General features: G+C 37.7%; 1 protein-coding gene across 1 annotated transcript in view; it reads left to right on the top strand.

The window, feature by feature from the left end:
* The window catches only part of Zpld1 (zona pellucida like domain containing 1), a 37,184-nt gene extending 26,896 nt beyond the window's left edge, over positions 1-10,288 (top strand). Inside the window, exons 7-10 of the mRNA XM_051150046.1 lie at positions 2,215-2,386; positions 3,515-3,623; positions 9,713-9,742; positions 10,113-10,288. Of these exons, the coding sequence (XP_051006003.1) occupies positions 2,215-2,386; positions 3,515-3,623; positions 9,713-9,742; positions 10,113-10,288 (487 nt within the window). The remainder of the gene's footprint in view (positions 1-2,214; positions 2,387-3,514; positions 3,624-9,712; positions 9,743-10,112) is intronic.
* The last annotated feature ends 2,942 nt before the right edge of the window (positions 10,289-13,230 follow it).

The following is a 13,230-nucleotide window of genomic DNA, read 5'->3' as shown; positions in this document are numbered from 1 at the left end:
ACTGACCATCTTGAGACTCATTTTAAAATTCTTACGAGGCAACTTTGGTAACAGGATCAAATTCTTAGAACTCAAGAAAATGAAAAATAGAAGGTGGAACTATGAAGATGTGAAAAGAGAACTGGACAAATTTAAGGTGGAAACAGTTGTGACTATACTATGGCCACAGAGTAGAGCCACATAGAAATAGAACACAAGTCATGGAAGGTAAAAATAATGAATGTCAATAAAAGTAAACAACTATAAAGATGAAAAGGAGACGTATAGAAATGACAGACAAAAAGATAGGTAGAGGGAAGAAAAACACGTATTTATGTATATTGTGTGTATATATTATATACACTGTATAAATTATGTTATAATGTAATACCTATATAAATTATATTATAATGTAGTATCTCTTACAGAATTCAAAATAATAGAACATTTAAAAATATAATTTAAGAATACTTTCCTAAACTGGAACAAACAAACCATCACATTGACAGTGAAAAGAAGTGCTAGATGAAATGTAAAGCTTCCAGAACTGGGAACTAGAAGACATTGAGAAAGACGTAGTCAAAGATCCAATAAAATTTGGAGACTATTTCTCAGGAAACTTAATTGAGATTAGAAAATGAGAACATGTCTCAAATAATAAGGTGGAGAATGACTGAGGAAGGCATTTCAGCTCAACGTCTGGACTCTGTGGGTATGTCCATCCATAAACACACACACACACACACACACACACACACACACACACACACACACACACTGATGTATATACTGAGAGATAGCGATTACAGTGATGTCATAAAACAGAATATCCTTATCACTTGGAAGTTCTAAAACTCAGAATGAACACCTGGGTTTAAAAAGAAAATACATTAACAATTTAAAATACACTAGGAAAGAGATTATTTGAAAAAAGTCATCAGCCACAGGCTAATGAGATGAAGGAAACACGGCTTGCTGATATATAGAACATGCAAAGTGTCAGGTAGGGAGTGAGGCAGACAAGACGGCCCACTAGATGTCACAGCGAAGGATGCAATGTTGTGCTAAAAAGGAACAGGAAATATTGAGTGGCAATTTTAGAAGTAGATCTCAGAACAGGAGAATTCAATGTCTCAAATGAGAGGAGATAAACAGGATTTTAAACAAGAAAAGAAAAGCTCTGGGTGATGAATAACTGTAAGAAAAAATTTCAATTCTATATGTCACTCAATACAGCACAATAAACCCCAAATTGATTATTAATTTAAAATGCATAAAATGAAGCTTTAGAAATAACAGGATGAAATATATAAAACACTTTGAAAACTTTGAAATAAAGCTGAACAACAAGATAAGACAACTTACAATATATGTACTAAATCAGGAACCATTCTCCTGAACATGTAAATATTTTATGAATCAGAAAGAGGAAGCCCAAGGCCACAATTGAATTTTGGCAAAGGAAGTGCATAGTTTAAAATGTATATGAAAAGAGAGACAAACTCATTTACAGTAAGAATAGTGTACATTAAAATTATATGGGGATATTTCTTTGTTACTATCACTCAAGAGGAGACCAATTTACTAATATACATATTTGAATATATTATATATAATATATCCAAAAGGAAACGTTAATAGGAAGCGATATATTAAATTATTTTGGTGATATGTGTAATATTTTGTACATGTTTAAAAATGATTTGCTTCTAGAATATTCATTAAGTTTTGATTATAATAAGTAATTAAAGGAGTCAATTATACCTGAATAAGAAATTGACAAATAAAATGTGCATATGTGTACACTGGAACTCTATGCAGTTGTTTAAAAATAATGATGGGATTCTGTTAAATACATATATGAAAAGAATGAGCTACTAACTTAATTAAAAACATGGTTTATATAAAAATGGATTAAAATAACAATATTTTCATTACAAATATGAACTTATTTTCATATATCTTGGTAGGACACCAAATAGGTACAATAAAATTTCTCTATAAGGTTTGCATGTGAGTTTGGTGTGGTGATGGGATAGTGATTTCATGATGCTTATTTTATGTAATTTGGACCTTTGAATCCTCGGATAGTACAGTGCTCCTAACATCTGATGTGATCTTGTGATCGGAAACTGCTCTGCTTACATTTTATGATCTGTTTACATTTGTCATAACTACTTGATTTGCTTATGTACTTTGCAATGATGTCCTATTTCCACATTTCCTAAAATGCAGCTGTGACAAAGATCCTCAGACAACTGTTATCGAAAACGGCAGAAGCCAGAGGGGCCGGTTTTCATTCGAAGTCTTCCGCTTTGTGAAACACAAGAACCAGAAAATGTCTACTGTCTTCCTGCACTGTCTCACAAAGCTCTGCAGAGCTGATGACTGTCCCCTCCTTATGCCAGTAAGTTCATAAGCACTTTTATTTTCAGTCACTGAATTAATCTAAGCTGAAAGACTATCTGATCTCAGAAAAATCTTAGGTCAGTGTGAACTATGATTTGGTTGGGCCAAGCTACAGGTGGAGTGACAAAGCTATCATGGGCTAGAATTCAAGCAGCTTATCTTTTAGGATCATGAAAGAATGTTCAAAGAAGCAACAAACAAAACAAAAACAGTAGCAAAGGCAGAGGAGTACATGGGTTGTAAGGGGGAATGACTGTTCTTTGAGAAAGGACATGACAGTTGGAGGGATAGACAGAGGAGATGATCTGGCTTCTGATTTTGAGGATGGAAGGAAGTTAACTTTATGCAGTGCAAAGAACAAGTGTGAAGGACAGTCCAAACCAAAGGATGCTCAGAAATCACAGACACATGTAACTAGGTGGGAGAAAGGCTATGCTGGCTGTAGATGGTAGATTAGAGCCAATGGACCAGGAACACTTTCAATTAAAAGTCAGAGTCTGTGAAAGATCTGGATCAAATCGAATGGAGCCAGCATTAAAATATGGATATCGTGAGTAGGGAACTTTAAAAATTCAGAACTTTTATTCAGATAGGATCCCTAGAATTATATTAATATTAACCCAAGAACAACGTAAGTAGTTTTTCAAATTTAAATTATCTCTAACATGTTTATATTTATATCCAATCTGTGCCTACATGTGAAGCTATTTCTTCAACTCATTGCTTCCTTTGCTCTTAACTCACTGCATCAGACAGAGGCAAAAGCAGAGTCCGTATTACCTCGGGCCTGTGCTGACCAGCACTTTAAGGAAGAATTTATTAAAGGCTTGAGAGAAATAAAAGTGGCAAAGTTTGATAAACACAGCTCGTTTTCAGGAGAGCTGTTGAGCTATGTAAACTAATGAGGCAGTGCACAATTACAGCGGGGAAGAAATAAGAAATGTGGTCCAAGCAGGAGAAGAAACGCTGTAGTGGATATATGCAGAGTAATTAAATAAACTCACAGAAGGAAATGAATAAAATTAAACATGTGGTGTGTCTTCCAAAATAATCTGCTTTCCAAATGGCCGTAAAGAAACAATTTTGTGCTGGTGCGCAATTTCATTTGTTTTCATTAACACCTCAGATTTGTGGCAACAGAAAAAAGAGAGATGCTGAGAGCAGGACCACTTGGGCCCCGCAAAGCACTTCCGGAAATGCGGTCCTGTCTGCTGGTCCCATCATCACTCGGAGTGGTAAGAAGGCCCCTCCTTTCATTTATAGCAGGAGAGGGATACAAAATGGCTGGTTACTTGTCCTCCAAGGAGATCCTCAGGTTTCTAAAGAGCAGTAGTAAGCAGTGAGACTAGTGAACAATTTTACTATCACTGTAGTTTTTCATTAACTCAGTGTTTACACCAGAGGTTTTATACACACACACACACACACACACACACACACACACACAGAGAGAGAGAGAGAGAGAGAGAGAGAGAGAGAGAGAGAGAGAGAGAGAGAGAGAGAGAGAGAGAGAGAGAGAACGCAAATGTTTCATGACCTCTGTGCCTTCAATCTACACTTGCAGCTTATTTTCTCCCCATTGTGGCCCGCCTGTGAGCACTGTGTCTACTATTTCTTCCCTTCTTATCTGTTTTATCATTGAACTTGATCAGGAGGAGGCGATTTCATACTAACAGGCTCCCAGATATATGTGTAATAATATAAATGTATATTTAAACAAACAAACAGACAAATGAATAATTGCTCCTGTAAGATAGTTTTCGTGGTGCTGAAGCTATGGCTCCACAGTTGAGAGCACACGCCGCTCCTGCAGAGGACCCAAGTTTGGTTCCCACTTTCGGGATAGGTGGTTGTTCACAATCTCCTATAACTGCAGGATCCACACTTGTGTGTGCACACACATACACACAAACACAATTATACATAAAAATAGTATCTTAAAAAAAAACGCATCATCTTTCTTTCTAAAGCTACACTTTCTGTGTTCTGAAAACTCTTTCTTAACCTACTGGTCTAAAACACGGATTCCTCTCGTGAAGTCTCTATGTCTTCATAAACCATCCTACTAAACGCTGTTGAGTCTCCCAGGGTCAGTACCACTCGCATCCTCGCTTCCTTCGCTACCCAGGGAACACATTCACACTCATACGTTTAGTTGAGCAGACGGACACAGTGTCAATACACATTCATTCTTATGGACAGAAACATTCTCTTCACCCATGTCTGTGCACAAACCACAGAGGTGCAGCAAAGGGTATGCATTTAATTCTGTAAACAGGCATGTGGTAAGTTACACTGAAACCGAAGCTGCAGACACTTGACTCGGTGTCTAGCTTTTATTCTAAAAACACCACATGACCACCTATTATTGCAATTCTCTGGGTGTATGAATCCTTGTGTTTAATATGTAGAGTTTTAAAAATGTAAGTTTAAAGGTTCTTTTATAATGAAGTTGCGAATGTTCTCAAAAAATAAAGAGAACAGTTTCCTTTGGTTTATATGCTAATAATGTTTTCTCAATTTTATATTAGCTGTAAGGCTGTTATTATCTTTCAATTAAATTGTCTTTACCTTTTGCCAAAGTCACCCATCTAATAAAAAAGCAAGTTTTCCATGAAATACATAAATAATTAAGTAAAAAGTACTTTTAGCTTAAAAAATATTTGAAACCGAGTTAATTATTCACTTCCTTGTGTTTGTGTAAGCAAGCCATTACTGAAAAAGAAGCTAATGGGACTTTAAATTTCACTTAGTCTCTGCTCTCTGATGATTTGTCTGAATGGAGATGACTATTGGGGGTCTGTAGAAGGCTCAGGTCTTAACTCTACCTGGTTATCAGAAATTGGTGATGGAATTATATTGGATGGAAATCCAGCTCTTATTCCAACTAATTAGGAATGCTTTAGAGTAGGCAAAACAAAACTATTTTTTATTTTAATATGTATATGTAGAGTCATTTTTATATTAGATAAAAACCTTAGAAGAGACTTCTATGTCCCTCTTGGATAGATGCTTTAACACAATAGTAACACTCCTTCTTTCTTAAGTAGCCCGAGAAAATTAAAACATTAAAAAAAATTGAATATTTTGTTAGTCTAAGATACTTTTAAAAAGCAAAACCAAAAGTTTTTGAAGGCCCTCAAGCCCTATTTAAACTACCTATCCCAGGAACCCTACAAGAAGACCATCGAGGCTGGTGGATCTGGACCCAGGGGCATCTGCTTAAACTACTGTACCAACCAAGGATAATGCATGCAGTAAACCTAGACCCCTTATTCAGATCTAGTCAATGGACAGTGCATTCTCCACAGTTGTGTGGAGAGTGGAGACAGACCCTGACATGAACTCTGGTGGCTCCTATTTGACAACTTCCCCTTGGTGGGGAGGCCTGGTGACACTCAGAGGAAGGGTAAGCAGGCTACCAGGATGAGACCTGATAGGCTGTGACCATGTGGTGGGGGAGGAGGTCCCCTTCTGTCACAGGCCTAGCGGAGGGGAATAGGGTAAAAGAGGGAGGGCATAACGGGAAGATACAAGTGAGGGGATCACAATTGAGATGTAATCTGAATAAATTATTTAAATACAATTTTAAAACAAAACAAACAAACAAACCCTAGCTATCCAGGTTTCCAGATTTCACCAGTCCCATGCCTAGCTCCCTAAAATAATATCTCATCTTTTAAATACATTTTTATGCATGTGAGTGAGACTCTCTTTGTAAGTAGCACATGTGTATGAGGCTCAAACATCACATTTCCCTGGAGCTGGAGTCTCAGGCGGTTGTAAGCTGCCTGACTTGAGTGCTGGGAACCTAACTCGGATGCTGTGAAAGAGTGCCAAGCACTCTTAGCTGATACGTTCCCTCTCAAGCCACCAAAGTGTACAGCCTGAAAGCTTGAGCCACCTACCCGAGTGCCCGTGTTGTCGTGCTTGGAGCTTCTTCTTTCTGGTTCGTGAACTGGTTCCATATGAAGCATGTCCTAAATCTGACATGTGAGAACTTAGCTTTCTCCATGGACAGAGCCTGGAAAGAGCATCTTTGAGGCACTTTTTGGAGTCCTCCTGTCTCACTCTGCCTCATTTTATTTTGCTGTTGTTTTGATAAGTAGCAAGAGGTTGGTCTTTAAAATGGCCTCCTGGTTTATAGTTCAGAATATCAACACTGGAATAGTACAATATCCACGCACTCTTAAAAACTCCACAAGAATACAGAATTGAGGCCATGCTTACCCTCAGACAAATCCCATGTAAACTTCTTGTTCAGCTTCCTGGCCAGAGCTAGCCTTTTTCCTTTGTCTCACTAAAGTTTCTGCTTGACTCTTCTAAAAATTATCTCTCCAGTCCAATGATAGGTTTTCTTATAGATAGGTCCAATTCAGGCTCAGTGTGCCCTCTCCAAAGTCCTGATCCTTGGAAGTCTTGCTCAGTGTACTGAGTGAGCATCCACTTCTTTCCCAGAGATGTCTGGCTTGGGTTAAATTCACCAAGTTGAAAAATCTTAGGAATCTTCTTTTATTTTGCTTTTAATGAAATCAAATCTGCTTTGGTTATTTTGCCCATCAACCTTAAGCATTTTTGTTAGTTCATTTATTTTAAAAAAATGTTCATTTCCGCAGTATTTTCACTAAGAGCTTCCAAATACTTACATTTCTATGGCAGAGTGTTGCCTGTCGTAAATAACTCTGCTACAAATGCTGGGGAACTTAATTGTTTTGGCAACATAAGTTGTTACAAACTCTTGTTTAAGTAGTGTCATTGAGTTTTATGGGTAGTTAGTAATTGATAAGAGCACACTTATTTAGGCTCTACATAGGAGAGGCACTCTGCTGGAAACTAACCCATGAAGCTGCCCCTTAAGGGTTGTAGAGTTCAGGGACAGACTATTAACACACATTATGTAATGGGAATTTTTAAGAGTTTAGTGCTTTTTTTAAAAATGTAAAACATGGGGTTCACTTTACAGCATAGGTAATTAAACATTTTTAAAGTTTGCTAGAGATAAGGGAAATATTTATTCTGTACATATCTTCTCAGGGAGTGATGTTTACACTTTTCACTTAGTATAGCTTTTTAGATGGGAGGACAACACATCCTAGCAATGTGTATGCCATTTTTGGCTTACACAGCTGTGGTATTGCTTCTGTCGCTTCTCGCCTATGAATCCTCAGACAGCTGAACATTCTCTGAGATGCTCACTGGGTTTAATAATGAAACCTATCTAACTCCTTCAGGCTTCATGCCTTTCTTTTAACATATATGTACACATCAAGTCCAAAAGGACTGGAGGAAACATAGAAGCAGGTGGTGACCTAAAACTCCAGGAAAACGTCTGCCTTCTCTTTGGGGCTAGACAGAGCTTTTTATTACAACAACGCAGCGAATAAGTGATTATCAAGAACAGCAAACAGAAGTGCAGCCCTCTGCTAGAGGATCTTCAAACACAATTTCAACCTGCATCCAAACAGTTTGATTGAAGTGATCTGACAGCTGCATAATACATTCACCTTTTCTGCGTTGGAACTGGGAACTAGTGTTTTCATTGGACATGACGGGTTTGGTCATAATACACCAACATTTTGTTTATAGCAAAGTGTTCGTGGGAGTGTCTGGAATATTGCTTTTTCAGAAGAGCATAGTAATGGGACTTCAGGTGTTTTGATATTCCTTTATCCTCAAGATGCAGAAAATAGAGTGTGGTGGTGGTTGTGGTAGTGATGGTGGTGGTGGTGGTAGTGGTGTGTGTGTGTGTGTGTGTGTGTGTGTGTGTGTGTGTGTGTGTGTGTGTGCACATGGGTGGGTGTAGTCATAGCATCTCGACTTTATTCTGAACACTTCATAAGGAGCTTTCTATTCGAAGCAATCTTAAAGGAATGAAATATACCTCCAAGAAGACATGTGACAAGGATTCCAGCTTATTTTCTGAACAGGGCATGGGAGTCTTTTGGATGAGTCACCACAGTCGATTCATGCCATTTATTTCTCTGAGAGAGGAAATACCTTTATATAGAGATGTCAGATGGAGGTTAGGATGTTCCTGTGAGTGTCATTTTTCTTTGTTGTCCTATTACAATGCAGTGCACATTGTAAACATTCTCTGAATGACTCCCAATGTGCGTTGGAAAGCATCCCCAGTTTAAATGCCCATGTATAAGGTAAAGAGTTCTCTGAGTGAATATAATATTAACTTTGAAATCTGTATTTCAGGACCTGATGAGGGAACTGTATTTTTTTCTATAAATCAAGTGTCTGAAAGGAAACAGAACAGATATTTAAAAAATATTCCCTCAGGGTATATAAAATATTTTTGGTTATAGAGATTAATATTTCAGCTATGAACTATTTTCTATACCTGGCTAGTTTATATTACTGTAGGAAAAAGACTCTGAACTGGCCTCATGATTTTATTATATGTTTATTTTTCCATAGAGGCAATGACAGATGGAAATTTCCTCACCTGTAAAAAATGGGATAGAAGTAATATCTAAGCCATAGGGTTATCATGAGGATTAAATGTGACAACACATGGAATAGTACTTTATAGTTTCTATGGTGTTACAAAGTTACCCATGCATTAAGTGTAAAAAAGGGTATAATCCATACATAATCAACTGTACATACCTTATGATTTAAATAACAATCACAAAAACACATGTTCTAGTTGCAGTTCAAAGGTTACTTTTAACATGATTGCAAATTGGGCAATAAGAACAGGGAAACTAAGTATATGTGCTCATTGTCTCTGTTACGTTCACCAAGGAAAAGTGAAAGTCAACAGCCCCACTCTTCTACTTAGCAGATGCGAACAGAACTTCATTTCAAGCTCAGGAGTCCAGTTGGCCTTTTGTTTAGTTATTAAGTGTGAATTTATCTTCTTGGATCTCAGAAAGATGTTTTTGCAGATTATGTTAGGCAAATTGGCAACACTTAAAGAAGACTGACACTAAATAATGAATATTTCTCTGCAACACAATAACAAATGGCAGGTTATAGGTCCATTAAAAATGTAATAGCTGTTAACAATTTCTGCCCTCACTAACCTGCCAGAGAGAAAATGATGAAACAAAGTTGGCAGGAAAGAATACAGTATAATATATTTTGTGATCGTATTTGTCAATTTGAGGATGAAATCTAGTTCACAGGGAGTAGAAAATGGGAAAACAAAAAGGTTACAGGCTTTCATTCATGAATTCTCCATGGAGCTTGGGTAAGGGGTTTGCAAAGAACGTAAGCAGGGGTTGAGTTGAAAAGTTATGGAGTTACAATACACAGAAGCAAATGTTTGTAGAGACACTTTCACTTCTATTTTTCTGTTATCTCTCCTCAGATGAGACTCCAACCAACAATTCACAGCTTGGTAAGCTACTTAGCAAATAAAAGTGCTATGTTTCAAAATGTTTGGATGATCTGTTATGAAACTGTAGTTGACTAGTGTAAATGAGCTTCAGGTTCCCAAGTTGGCCAAGTCTGCAATAACAATTCACAGAAGAGCTTTAAACCCATATGCGATGTGCTGGTCAGCTTTTATAGAATCTTTAACTTTTGATTTGGTTTGTTTTGTCCATCTAAGGGATAGCAGACTTCTGATTTGTACCATATTTTGGATCTTTGGGGGAATTATAGTTAAAACATTATAGCATACTCCAGTGTAATGTTGGGGGATAGTGCAAAGGTAGCAAGATAGCCACATCTTGAAAACTTTCTAACAGTGTGTGCACTTCTTACAGGTTCCTTGAGTGTGCCTCCCTTTCAGCTGAACGCTGTCACCAGCTCTCTGATATCAGGAATCGTCATTCTGGGAGTCACGTGCTTCTCTCTCCTCCTGTGCTCACTGGCCCTCCTCCACAGAAAGGGATCCACTAGCTTGGTATTGAATGGTGTAAGAAATCCTGTCTTTGAGTGACAATGACTGCTTCTCTTCAGGAGGAAGGCTTCATTGATACATATGACTGTGGTCGGCATTCCAATCTGAGTTGAGTGGCAGCCACATTGGATATTTTTAGGTTAGATGGATTTCATGTTGTAGCTCGTGAGCATTAAGATAGTGAAAGAATTTTGATGATATTGCTACTGCCACCTCTGTAAGAGGGCAACCCTATTTCCCTATCATCAATGGGCACATTAACAATAAATAAAACTATTCAGGACTTAGATCTTTAAAAGTCAGTTATTTTTCACTTTACTTTTAATTTTTGTTGATTGTTGGTATAAGAGGTAAGTGTAAGCACAGGGAAAAAAAGAGTTGTTACATTTCCCTCTAAGAAATAAAGCCCAGTACAATGAAATTAAATTAGTGTATCTGGTCCAAATATAAACGATACCTTTTTTATTCCAGTTAACTCCAGCTTAAGGTTACATTTTAATGGGACACTTGAGATTTAACTACAATTTCTACTGCTCTATTGTTACATGGATTGATTTTGAACCCTAATGACATTTGTTTAAAAAGAAAACACCAAACCAAACTACAAAACTCTTGGGAAGTCTATTTTCATAACAAATAGTAAAAGCAGTTGCTAATGCCCAAAGGATGCATGGTGTCCCTATTAAATTATTTCTTTGGACATTAATGGCTGTGAAGCCTTCACCCTGGTTCATGAGATGTCATCTGCAGAGGCTAACTCTCCTGATAGGGAAGCACTGAGCTTCTGTGTCCAGCAGCAAGGCCACTGTGGAAAGAGTATTCTTAATTCAGAAGTCAATGCATGAGAAGCAGATATCAGCTTCATATAAGCACGATGCTCCTATTAATGAGTGCTAACGAGCCAGTGTCCCTTTTTTATCCTAGAACAAAGGGGAAATGCACATTAAGTGATCTTGGTAGAACATTTTAGGAGCCAACATGAAAAAGATGCTCCATTGTCCTAAACTGTTTATGACAGATGTGGAAGTGAATGGTCCAAAGGGGCTTTCTTTGTAAGATGTCACTTTTCTAGATGCCATACACACTATGGAATGAACATAGTATGAAACAGTGAGAGCATTTGATCCTTTAACAGTTTTGCAAAAAAAAAATTTAAAAAGCCAGGTTTTAAACAGCCCCCATTCAACACATAAAAGCAACAAAACAAACAAAAGATCCCCCCTTTTTTTCATTCCCACAACTGAACAAGTAAAAGAGTTCAATGCCAAACACCAATGCCAGGCATACACAGCTCTTGGTTGTATTAACTTAAGGCATTTGATGTTACAACACTTGTGACCCGTTATTCAGGACAGATTTTAATATGGCGGATGTGAATCAATATGCAGTTTTAGATTTGCTTCAAGTGGAGTATGTACACCACGAATTAATATAATAATTAAATCAATCACCAAGTTAAAAGACCACTCTTTCTCCAATTTGCTTGAATATTTCAGGAGCAAGTGTTTATATTACAATAATTAGCTATATAATTACCTCAACTCTTCTATTTCAAGGTGGGAGGCATGAAGTGAAATAGAATCTGAAGGGAGAAAAATTTCTTCACTACTAAACAAAAATTAAACCACTTCAAAAGCCAATCTCCTCTTTCATTCTGCCCCCCTTCTGTGCTAACATGATTAGCTGATCATCACACTGGGTGACCCTCCGTGTCCATGGGTTTTGCTGAAATACTGTGGCCAATGGTCTGTCTATCTCAGATGTCTTGGGTGAGCAGCGGTTTTTCAATAGCACAGAAGATCATTGTGGCTGGTTTGGATAAATCCTCTGCTTTTGGATGGTTATCACTTCAGGTTTTGACCTTTAAATCCTACACTTCATTTCACAGCGCTGAATTGATTATTCACACAATCATTTGGGAAACAACTCAAGTCTCATATTACCTTTTGCTGCCTTTTATCACAAATGAGAGAAGCAAAGCTATAAAGCAATTAGCCAGGTTTGCTTCGTTCAGCTTTTCCTCATAATCCCCAAACTGTAGATTCTGTTTAGTTATACTGAATTTTTTGGTCATTGTAGTGGGAAGACATTACAAATATGTGCAAATGTCTTTTCAGTTTTCATACCTCAAATTGTTTTTCTTTTTCTTTTTTTTTTTTTTCTTTTTTGTGCTTCAGGGGTAAGGTCTGATGACATGTATAATATTAATAAAAATAATTTTAAATGAACATTTGGAAAGCATTAGCTTGTTTATTTATGATGGCATGTCTTCTTCCTACTTTGTGTATCCTGTTCTTTCCAGGAATGCTGAGAGTTGAGGACTCTAAAGCAAGTTTCACCAAGACGGTGGGTTGTAGCTGTAGACAGATGAAGTCTGCCCTAGCAGCATGGAGCTTCCTAGCCATGGGCCTGATCTGGGATCCTTCACTTACAATCAGTGAGGAAGGACCTACCCTTTACCTAGAGCTTGAGATCTGACTAAACTTGTCTTTTGTACTTTGGCGGGTGTAGTAAAAGTGAAAGCCTTGGTCAGCTTCAGTGTAGTTATAGATCTGGCTGGTATCCCTCCCCTTAGGGAAGGTGAGCTGGGAGGCGACACAGGATTGAAGAGAGCTTCTTTTCAGGACTGAGGGAGAATGCAGTCTCACTGGGCATAGCATGGAATCCTCAAGTACTGGGAATTAGCTTTGACAAGGGTTCGGGGAGGGGAACTGGGGAACATGTAGGATAACTTTGTTTAGCTTCACAGGCTGCAGAACATCAGAAGCCAGACTACAGTGGAAGTTCATGAGTAAAATCTGCTGTGAACATGCATATACGTGTACATCTACAAGTGTACATGCACATGCATATGCATATACATATGTGTGTATATATATGTGTGTGTGTGTGTGTGTGTGTGTTTATTCTCACAATACTTGGCAAGAGAGAATGGAGAAGTTCAACATACATTACTTCATTCCATGTTTATAAGTAAAAGA

The sequence above is a fragment of the Acomys russatus genome, chromosome 8, assembly GCF_903995435.1.
Source record: "Acomys russatus chromosome 8, mAcoRus1.1, whole genome shotgun sequence".
Lineage (NCBI taxonomy): Eukaryota > Metazoa > Chordata > Mammalia > Rodentia > Muridae > Acomys > Acomys russatus.
The sequence above is the reverse complement of the archived record's forward strand: the minus strand, read 5'-3'. Positions and strand labels throughout refer to the sequence as shown.